Source organism: Falco peregrinus, chromosome 2 (genome assembly GCF_023634155.1).
Source record: "Falco peregrinus isolate bFalPer1 chromosome 2, bFalPer1.pri, whole genome shotgun sequence".
NCBI classification, from domain to species: domain Eukaryota; kingdom Metazoa; phylum Chordata; class Aves; order Falconiformes; family Falconidae; genus Falco; species Falco peregrinus.
In genome coordinates, this window is record NC_073722.1 from 98458088 (window position 1) to 98470106 (window position 12019).

Genomic DNA, 12019 nt, shown 5'->3' on the forward strand with positions numbered 1-12019 from the left:
GTCACAATCTTGACTGAAAGTGCTGTTCATTGCTGTTCTGAACTTAGTGCTACCTGGAGCAAAGTGTCTATTTGCATACTTACCATTTAATAGCTTCTGACCTTAGTTCTCTTTTCTTGCCTTTCACTGCAGTTACACCCTTGCTCTGTGGCCAGCAGGTACGACGCTCTCAGGTACGTGCATCATTCTACCAGCAGCGCTGAGTGTTGGTCTACAAATTCTCTGCTTCCTCAGAAATGAATTTGCATCTCAAGCTACTGACTGTTCAGATGGAAAGCATTGCAATCTGCTTCCCCAGAGGGCCTGGCTGCAGGAACGTAGCTTCACCTGCATATAAACAAAATCACTACGATAACATTTTTCAAAAAGCAATTTCAAACGCAAAAAAAAATAGTAAGAACTCCATGCATCTTTTAATACAGGTTTATTGTTAAGCTGACACTTTGTCTGACAAGTGTCAGCCCTGAGCAACTTTTCTTAAAAAAACAAAACCACCCAAACAAAACAAAAAGCAACTCAGAGTTGACTACAGGCTTTTAAGGGAAATATTGGTGGATGCCTCAGCTACTGTAATTAAACTCACTCTGGAAGTTTACATCAGCAGAAGAAATGAAAAAAAGACTCCCCTTTTCTGATATTCAGTACAGACCACAGACACAGAGGCATGAGAAAACAGGTCCTACTGTACCCTTGAAAGATCCAGTTACATGAGTACTGCACCCACCTCAAGCTCAAAAGAAACACAGCGTCCCAGGCACCCATTTTTCATACATGATGAGATTATAGCTTGCATAGGCATTATAAGGTACACCCTCATTCTTTTAATAATTCTTCATAAGTCTAAGTAATGACCTTTAATCAGATACCTGCTGTCATGTTGAACAAGTACGTACTTTTCAATGTTGTGCTTTGAATTTAAGACACCTGGAAAATCAGAGGCTTAGAAATGTCCACTGGGGTGACTCCTGTTGTACTGGAACAATCTAAGAAGTGAATGTAACTACATTAAAACTGTACACTTCAAGGTATTTCATTAATGAGGTGCAGTGCTCAGTCACAAAGTTAATTGATTAGTCATCTTTCTGTGACTGGAGTGGCAACGCTAAAAGGTAAGGCAGGGAGGAAGAATCAGCTAAGCCTTTGAGTCACAAAAAGTCCTTATCCCTTTGATGAGAAGTGTCAGATTAATCTTCATAAATGGCCATAATTACTTCTGCCTGGAGCTCAGCCAAGTCATTCCAAATAAAAATTAAATTATACAACTGATTGCATGTTCAGTCTCATCTCTAGAGTGTTAGAGCCACCACAGCCGTACAGAAACATGCAGACATTTACTGTACCTTGTAACAGGGTAAAAGACATCTGTCTAAATATTAAGCAGGCTAACCTAGTATTTATTGATTATCTTTTCCCTTAAATAATAGCTTCACTAAAGCTTGCCCACACAGATGTCACAGTTCCTGTTAGACGCCTAGCTTCTTTGGTAATCTGCAGATTACTCTCCATTCTTCATTAAACTCAGTTTTAACTATAATCAGCAGACCAACAGCAGATAGGAGATCTATGAATGTTGTTGAACAATTTTAGATCTTGGGGAAAAAAAATAGTGCAATTAATTAAGTTCACTTACCAGAAAAGTACACAAGACACCAAAGCTGATGACATCTAACACCAGAAGCAACACTCCTCTTGGAGGTTCTGAGAACAGTACCAGCCCTTCAGAAGAAGGGACACTTCTAAAAGCAAAATCTTCATAAATCTAGTAGCATACTGCTTAGTGGACACAACCCAGCTCTCTCTTGTGATTATTTATGCTTTGGAAATTAATGAAATAAACATGAAACTAGTACAGATTCATCCCGATATCAGAAGTGCATGCTGAAACAGCATACATTCAAGAAAGAAATTATTTGGTCCCCATATATCCCATCTGTTCCTTGTGCAGCTTATACCATCTTAATATTAGTCTTTTTTAGCTCTTTATAAATGGGATATTCCAGAAACATAGCATACGGAGCTTTTAAAACAAAGTTAGAAAAGGAAACTAGCTTTTCCTCATATGAGATGTTGCTTACGCTTTTCTTTAGTTATTCCAATTTTAAATCATACTAAGTAATGCCATAGCTGAAGCATCTACACTGATTTATCTGGGCAAAGACAGAACAGCTTGTATACTGCAATATTATCTGACAAAACTAATAGGATGCCAGCATACATTTAGAAATCTAATAGCATTCCACTGTATATTTAGGAAATAAAGGCTAAAGAACAAAATATTTTTAGTATCATTTTATTCACCTAGAAACAAAGAGTCAAAAGTCACAGCATGGAAATTAATTTTATTTTGTAAACTCATTAAAAAGATGTCCATGTACAAAAGGAGGACATTTTAACAACATAAATGCAGACAAAGGAAATTATAAAAATTCAACACATTAATAAAAAGTTGAGTTTTTATTTTCTTTCTGCATAATTCCTTGCGTCTTCCACACCAGCCTGCACACAATCTTAAGTACAATTGTTAGAAACATGAAAATCCAAGAGGCTGAACATAAAACTATTTGCTCTGCTATAGGAATGTGTTGCTGAAAGATACAAACCCTGTAGCATGTTAGCTAGAAGTAAGACACAAGACTGAAGGAATTGGCTGAAAGGCTTCTAAATTGTTATTGCGCATTCATCTTCTGAGAATTCAATCTCAGTTTTTTTTCTGCAAATATTTAGAATATTCTTTAGGGAAGTAACATCGTTAGACTGAACAGTGGTTTGTCAAAAGATGTATGTTTCCATATTGTCCTAATACATCTAATGCAGATTCAAACCCAAAAACATTTCTGAAGTAAAAACTTTTCAGTCCCACCCAGCGTTCATTCTGCACCAAAATTTACAGCAGCGACATGAAAAGCTACTGTGACATATAACTCAGTCTTCAGTATTGGATACTCTTGACTGCAAGTCTGGACTTAAATCCTTGAGACACTATCAGTGAAAGGTCAAATACAAAACTACATTTCTTTTTAATCTGAGATAATCTGCAATTTAATCTGTCCCTGTTTCTCCCCCCCAAAATGACTCTCAGGATTCCAGATTTTTTTCTTGTAACCACTACTTGAAGTTTCCCTCAAATGTTTTCTTTCCTGTGTCCTCAATGTAGGCTTGAGACTGTTGAGTGTTTCTCTAGATCTGCTGTTCTTCACCAAGCAGAGTTCTTCAGTCTGGAACGATCCATGTCACATGTGACTCGTTATATTAATTTTCCAAGCGCAAGCGTCCCAACGTTCAAGAGTTAAGTAAACACCTCAAGGTTCACAAAGAGCAACTTGAATGCCTAAGAGTTCATACACTTCCAAGATTTGTGTTTGTCCTCCTCTAGGACGTAGTGCAAGAAACGAGCCCCGCCAACATAAGGCACTTACCTATGTTACACGAGAAGGGGCAGGGGAGAGAACTCTCGTGACATGCAAGTCTAGGAAGAGTCTCACTGGAGAAAACATAAGATCTCGCAGAGTCAGGGCGCACTGCCACTTTATTGTGTGCTGCCGTAACAAAGTCTGCTCTGTAACAGTTATCAGATCCTTCCGTTGGCAGCCACTTCATTGATCTTCGCTTTTTGATGATCATATTTCACAGAAACAATAAGGAAAAGCAAGAGGGTTGCTCCTTGGATAGCAGCCAGCAAAAAAAAATAATAGTTTAATTGGCAGCCATTAATATTACCTAGAAAGAATTGGGGGGAAGAAAAAAAAGTTAATAAAGATTATACAAGAAAAAATGTCAATCCTTTCAAGCTTAAGCAGTGAAGACTTTTATGCAAAATATGGACAAAACTTAACCAAATCCCATTTCCATCCAACAGCATAGTTTCATTTTTAATTATCCAGAGCAGAAGATGGAACTTCTGAGGAAGATGCACACAGCACAAGGATTGCTTTCTTTTGTGCTTCAATGCCTTAAAACAAGTCAGGTCCCTAAAGGAGCTGATACGCTGTTACTATACGATTTCTTACTTAAAATAAATTGCTGGAAGTTCCTTCTACCACTGTAAGACCTTTGTGCAAACAAAGTCTATATACATAATAGCACTGGGCATGCTTCATGAGAGCCAAACGAATTTTGAAAGGCTAACTGGCTGATAATCTTTCTTTATTTCCCCTCTGCCTCTTTTTTTTTAAGTCTGTTTTCTTATGCTGCAAAATTACAATGCTTTGCTGACTCAAGATAAAACAGCTAAAAACCTCAATATGTATTTCCATATATAATTTACTTTCTTCACAATGTAAGGAATAGAGATCACTTATCAGTTTTTGAATGAGACAACTCTTTTCAAAAGCAAAAAAAGAAAACGTCCCTGTGCTGTGGCCACAAAATGGACTTGAAAAAGAAATTTCTGCAAATAAAGCCCTGGATAGTTAACTGTTCAGAAACAGCTCCCAGTGAAATGCAGCAGTCAGGGTGGAAGCAAAGCTACACTCATAGAGGCAAATAACTTAAAGCCTTTACCATTTTCACTAGATACATTTTTAAGGAGCCTGGAGCATACAATGTAGTGATAAGGCTTTAGTCAACGGAAAAAAAGAAAGTCTCTTGTTTTACAGCTTAATTGAAACTGGTAAATGTGATTTCTTCTGTGTTTTTTTCTTTTTTTGTACTACATATACTGAAGAGTCCCCTCCTGCAGCCTTTTTAGCCCTGCTGAACGCTACATGGTCTTTCTGTATCTGGAAGCCTGTACCTCCCTTCTCTACTAAGTCAAAGACAAAATAAAAATAATTTAAAAATGAATGATATTAAAGGAAAAATTTGGCAACTCTGTAGATATAAATAAAGGAATTACTGAGACTTTCTCTCTCAGACTTCCTTTGCAACAAAGTTTAGAATTCATGAAAACATACGTGGTTTCTTTTTGGTTCAATTCACCTTTAACATCCCCTCAAAGTTGTTATAACTTAGTGATTTCTACCACATTAAATAATGTTAAATTAAGAAAACTCATTGCTAAAACATTATTCCTGTATTAAAAAATGTGCGCTAACTATTGCTGTACTTCCAAGAACAATATATTGTGGCTCATTTCCAACATGTCACATGAGCCACAGCCAATTGGACCATTATGATTATCAAAAAGGTTTAGAAGACAGTAAAAACAGTGAAGTATACATTGATCCCAACAGGCTATAAATGTTCAGATTAAATTACTTTAATTACTGAAACTTAAGATCCAATTAAATGAACTTGCAATAAAATTAAACAGAGTCTTTCCTTGACATTTAAAATACAATATACATGTGAATCTCCATTTCAAGAGCAGACGTGTTTAAAGAGTAGTGATTATCCTTTATGAGATGGGATATTAAACCCATGAAATCTCAGTTTTTGTAGAGAAGTAACAGTCATTTCAATGGCAGCAACCAACACTGAACTGCCAGCAGAGTGAACTTTCTCAGTAGATATTGGGGACAGTCAGTTTCCTCAAATGGCACCATGAGTTAGCACAAATACCAGAAGCTTGGTGCACGTGCTTATAGTTATACAGCATCTACTGAAAAATTCAGCTGTCATTTGTTCATAAAGACTCCTCTTTACAAGTCCTGCCCTGGAAGACCTAAGTCAATTTTAGATGCGAATTTGCTAACTTTCCATAACATTATACCAAATGAAAATCGAGTTAGAAACAGTTACTGATATAAATAGTTAAAACAGTAGCTACTATGGATACTACAGATCAAGACCACCCACGGAGTGCTGCAGCCTTCAGCCTGACATACAGCTGCTGAGAAGGCTCAATTCTGTGTCGTGTCTTTGAACTAAGAAAGGTAGAAATCCCAGTTCTGACAGCTGTCCGAAGGACAATCCACTGAGCTGACCAGCTTATTCAAAAGAGATGACCAGTGAGTCATGAAAGGTAACATCTTCCAGTTCTAGCCAACTCTGGATATATTTATCACAACTTAAGTATTTTACAGAGGGAATATTAGGCACTGTCTTCACCTAGGCTGCAGCTGCTTCAGAAAACAAAGGCAAGAGCCTAAAAAAAGCACCATCAAATATCCAAAGGCAAGAGCCTAAAAAAAGTACCATCAAATATCACATATATTAATTGGAAAATTACAGAATTGCAGAAAAAGATGCTCTTCTAATTTTGAAATTGACTGGGGAAAAAAAGTCTCAATGTGATTAAATTTCACTTGGTGAGCACACAAGGCTACTTGTCACCTTTTGCAGTTTTTTTAAAGAACAACTTAATGCCACAAGTTGTCATCTTTGAGTTAAATGTGCTGTTGCAGAGAACACTGCTTTTTAGTTAGCATGCAAATCAAGTTTAAATGGCAAATTCTTTCATACCAAATTTAAAGTAAGCTTAGGCTGTACTTTTAAGCCACGTATACACAGTAGGTCTGGCATACATTTTAACTTTTCATGCTCCTTCTGTTGGAATTCATTAGCCCATTGATGATGGTACGATCTTCTGAAATTCCCAAGGTGCCACCTACTGGTGCCCATAATTATTTTTAACTTCAACTGGCAATAAAAAGCAGACAATATGTTGGACTTTTTAAAAAGAGTATAAATAGCTAGCAGACAGAAATGCAAAATTAACTCATGGCAATTTCAGTGAAGTCTCTTGAAACTAGGAAGCTGAAACTAAGAGAGAGATGGGTACATTTTACTCCCCACAACTGCAGAAAGTAATTTCAGTACTTTACATGAAATATATTCTTCTTCCACACATAATTTAAATATTTTGTATTAAAATAAAAAAAATTCTAAGTATTATCTAGTGATGAAATGCAGTTAGCAGCTAGGCAGGTATTTGACAGGCCTGACAGAGGCAAAATACTACATGCCTATTTTCCATTCTTTCATGAGGGCAATGTATCATTTTGCACAGTCACGTTACTTCATCCTTACATGCACAATGAAACTGTCTTTAACAAAACAGTAGACAAATTTATATTTTTAAAATAATAACTGTGCTAAGACCCAACAGTTCCACATGCTTGATGCTTAACCGCTTCTGACAAAGCCTTCTACTTCATAGACTATGAATAGACTGAAAATAACTTACCAAAATCTGTGTGATTACTCATCCAGCCAATTTCTTTAATAGACACCAGTGCCAACAATCCAGAGCCAACGAATGATCCAATCCCCGAAAAGAAAAAGAACAGCCCCATAATAGCACTCTGCATAGATTTGGGAGCAGCTGAATATGCAAATTCTAAACCTGTATTAAAAGATAAAAAAATGCTATTGGAAGATCTAAGAAATAATAGTTGTTCATTCTAGTTTAGTGCTATACAAGTTACAGGTGTATACTATTTCTGGTATATTAATACTAGCCTTGGATTTCAGGAGACAGGGACTTGAGGTAGTGAATCTCTATCAGTTCCCAGTTCCCTCTATTTACTTTATGAACCCTGTTAAAAGTCATCAATATACCAACCCATTAAACGGACAACATTTGAGATGCGCACTTTGATCTTATTAATATTACATGGGTAAAATCAAGAAATCTTCTGAGGCAGCATATTCATTTTTCTGTCTAAAATTATCCTCAAAGAAATTTATTAAACTAACTTCAACCAGGCAAGTTCTATGTCCCCCCTGGCACTTGTTCCTGTATTGCCTGGCTGCTGTGCAGCGCTCACAAAGCACACGGCATTCCCTGCTGAGAACAAAGTCCCCTGGAACTGAATGTCCCTCCTGCACCGACCACGAACATTTATCTCTCCCAGACTCAGTGTCTGTATCTCTGAATGTGCAGACAAGAGAAATTAATTGTAACTGGAAAGGCAGTAATTAGTTTTAATAGAATTTTGATCTCTAATTCTGTGAGCTTTGAGAATTGCTTGCTAACACACTCTTCTTAAGACTTGTAGAAATGGGACTTCAACTCTAAAACTATACTTACTCAAATTTCAACCAGTAAAACAAAGAAAAACATACCAGTGACAAAAATTTGAAAATCTGTGTTACTGAATTTGAGTACCAACAGAACACACTGGGTTAGGCTCTGCCTGGCAAAGACTAATGCCTATGATTAACTCTCCCTTTTAGAATAATACTCCTGTCAAAAATCAAATGGGATTATTCACAAGAGACAGTCAAATACATTCTGTGCAGCGCTTTTTCTCTGACAGGTGAAATGCTTGTTTCAAAACAGTCTGCTTCACACTGAAAATTAATGCTATCTCATCTAACATTCTTCTCAGTAAAGAGAGCGGTAAGAGACTTGAAAATGGCACAAATCTTATGACTTGCGTAATAAAGGTATGCTTTATTTACACCATTACTGGTGTTTGACTTCTGCTGCTCCAAACAGAGTCTAATACAAACATACTGGCATTTCTTTTCACGAAAAGGCTTAATACTTCAAGCCAGACAGGTCGATGTGCCTGTTGTGAGGCTCTTTTTCCTTCGCAAAACATCAGAACGGGCCGACAGCAACCTGTCTGTACTTCCACACAGGAACTTGAAACATTCTCTGTGCAACTCAGCCGTGTGGGTTCCTGTAAACACCAACCCTTAGAAGAGAATCGCTACAGACATGGAGAGAGATCTGCAAATGGGGAAGGGGGGGCAAAATTATATTTGAGAATTTAGAACTCAAATTTGTTTCCTAGGTTTTGCCATTAATAAAACAATTTGGATTTTTGAAGGAGTATTTATCTGGCCAATCTCACTTAAAAAAAAAGAAAAAAAAAAAAAGCAGCAGTAGACTATTCTCAGGATACAGTAGCTTGTTTTGTAACCTCTTGTTAAGTTACCATAGCTGCTGCAAGTCTCCAGAGTACCAGCCATTACCAGGCTTTTGTACATTCTGTACAAGTTAAGCTCAAGCATGTTACATGAAAGGATCTGGCCCATTGCTTCTCTTGTTTATTTTACAGATATACTGGATGCGAGTGTTACTGCTGCAAACAGATCTTAAGGCTCATACAAAACCCAAAATGGGTGGAACACTGCACTTTTTGCAAAAAAATAAGGCATGTTTCTAAACTTGAATAATGTTTCCAACAGCCCGAATATTTAATCTGGCATAAAGAATATAAAATCTTTTCTTTGCCTTCAGAGATATTTTTGCCTGCTGGCAGCCATTGATAACGATTTCACGCTACCTCAAACAAGCTGTTCTGAAATGAAATTCTCTAGTTGGTGGTGTCGCGTGAGATTACGATTCCCAGTTAAATAAGGGTGCTTTAAGAGGATTGACAGAATAATACAAAAGATTAACGCAATGTGTGTCATCTTTTTAAAGGTACCTCAAGTGTAACTAATGTGGCTTAATAAAAGTATGCTTAGTTTTACAGTAAACAAAAAAGCAAGCATATGTCTCTGCTCTTAGGACATTTAGTCCCCTTTTGTTCATCATAAACATTTCCAAATCACTATTGTTTTGTAACCATTAACACTGCTTATTTTAAAGCTGAATTTCATAGCACAATAGATGCCTTTATCAACTTTTAATATCAAATTGTTAAAGTATACTCTATGAAATCTTGAAAGGCCTTCTTACTAAGAATTCAGTTTAGATAACAATTAGAAGGCAGGGAAAAAAGCTTTGTAAAACAAATAAAATGTAAGTGTAACACACAAAGCAATTAAGATCTGCATAGAATTTCTGGTCAAAGAAAGAAGCATTTGCATTTCTCCTAAAAAAACTGACCAACAGGTTTTGAAGTTATAAAGCTGTTGGTACAGACCCTGCAAGTGCAGAACAGAAGAGTATTCACATAAGAATAGTGTAAGCCTTAAAGACTTCTTACAAAGTCATCCACTAAAGAGCTGAAAAAACCAACCCTCAGCTGGAGTTCAACAGAGGATGCATCAAGTCCTTGACCTTTCACGACCTGCAGACAGGTTTGTTATTTTGCCCTTGGGAATACCTATAAACTAGTAACAGTGCCTGACAAAGAAACAAGAATGTGTAAGAGGGAAGAAATTTACTTTTGCATGAAGACTTGCGTTTCTGATAAGTAATCTGTTCATCTCAGTCCAGATTTAATTGTCACATAAATGTAACTCATTTTACTCTTTTGATAAAAATGCTAAATACAGCCTTAGTTTTAGTAAGTAATTCAATTAACAAGACTTCCATCTTGAGATTTTTGTATGTTAGGATTTGTGATGGCTACTGTTCACACATAATGAAATGTATTGTACTATCGGACAGCAGTGACTATGCAGATACATCCTCTAGCAAAGGATATGTACCAACTGCACTGCCAAAGCGTACTTTCCATTTAAGAATCTAAAGTCTTCAGTGTCTTGGGACTCCTATCAGGTTTCAGTGACCTCAGACCTTCAGCCATTCGCCACTTAACGGGTTCATCTCCAATACCAACTGCTGCACTACAAAACCTGAAGAACTAGGCTTTCAACTGGTGCAATACAGTAGGACCTTATTTCCAAACGTTGCATTTACTGTCAGAAGAGTTTGTGCTAGGTGCTGGTTTCCAGGTACACGCCCTGTGCATGCACAGAATTAACTGTTGGAGGACGCTGCATTCCCATTGCAAATGGGACACTCCCAGCAACCTGGCATGAGACATCAACCTACCCTCCACCAGGAAGGAAAGAGTACATTAGTGGGGCATTTGAATGCAAGCCACAAAACTACAAATACACACAAATCAAAGCCATATCTAAAAAGAATTCCTCTAACATACTGAATAACTAAAGTAGTTCAATATGTGATCGATACGTCTAATTCTTCCAGTCACATGAAATCCCAGGCCAGACAGCTAGAAGAAAAGCTTACAGCAAATGAGGAGATAGAAAAACAAAACAAAAAGCCACACACCACCTTTTCTTCTACTTGCCAAGCAATCCAACCACCTTTGTTTTATTTCCTAACAACTGTGATGACATGTAACCAGAAACCTGATGGAGAAGTTCTCTGTTCCACTAAGAGGGGAACAAATGGGCCACCAGACAGCTTGGGCTACCGCCAACAGGACGTTAGAGAATCTTATTTGAATGCACTGGGCTTGCCCAGAGTGAGGAATGACAGTAACCTCCTGCACGGGAAACGAAACCAGGAAATTCTGTTACAAGAAATCGAAGAAAAAAGACCTATATGTAATCCCAGTTTGAATGGATGATCTTCAAAGTTCAATATTCTGAAACAGTACTTTGACACATTAATAAGTAACTATAATTAAGCAAATACTAAATGATTTTTAAGTCAAGCCACTGGAGGAGTTCCACTCAGGGAACTCTGCATTCTATTTAAGTAGGATCAGAATAGCTACTTCTACGATCATGACGGGTTTCTTACTGGTAACTACGCATTGCTCCCAAGCACTAGGCATGCAAGCACTGTGCTAAGAGACTCACAATACCCTTCCACTGTTTAATCCAGGACACCTGTGCTAGGCGTAGCACAGTGACAACAGGTAAGTTGCCTGTGCTTTCCTCCTGCTAATGAGCCCTGCGTGTATATGAAACAGACCAGAAAATAAGATTTTGTAGTTCTATTCACCCTCTCCTCCCACTTCACTTTCAGCTTAAAAATCAGTATAATCACACAGCTGTCCACGACACCACACAGAACAGCATTAAGAAATTTAAGATCTGCATTTGTTGAAAGGCAAGATTCTGAACAGTGTTTCCATTTCCCTACTATCACACTGAAGTATTAAAACAACTATAGAAAAATTGATCTGTAAATAAAGCAGATGATACTGTATAAAAAATAGCTACTTCATTACTAATATTCACAAAAAAAGTAGTTTAAATTGAGCGTTACAAATTTTGTTATTTCAGGAGATGTAAAAACTCAAGTAATATGAATTTAAATTAGTGACAAATCTTTCTAAAGATGGTTCTTTTTCCCCTCAGAAAAGTGTTGACACTTACTAATTCACTTTCTAAATTGTGAGCTCAGTTTTTACGCCAAAAAAATTACAAAGCAGAAATTTTATTTGCAACACAGGGAAAGATTCAGAGGAAACAACACTGCATCAAAACTATTCTTTAAAATAAAATATTGAAAGCGTATATTGTTTTCCATTAG

General features: G+C 37.0%; 1 protein-coding gene across 1 annotated transcript in view; it reads right to left on the reverse strand.

Annotated features, from left to right (window-relative positions):
- Positions 1-2319: 2319 nt before the first annotated feature.
- Positions 2320-12019, reverse strand: part of SLC15A4 (solute carrier family 15 member 4) — a 30771-nt gene continuing 21071 nt past the window's right edge. The window contains exons 7-8 of the mRNA XM_027777211.2: positions 7067-7225; positions 2320-3717 (exon numbers count right to left, since the gene is read on the reverse strand). Of these exons, the coding sequence (XP_027633012.2) occupies positions 3569-3717; positions 7067-7225 (308 nt within the window). The 3' untranslated portion in view covers positions 2320-3568. The remainder of the gene's footprint in view (positions 3718-7066; positions 7226-12019) is intronic.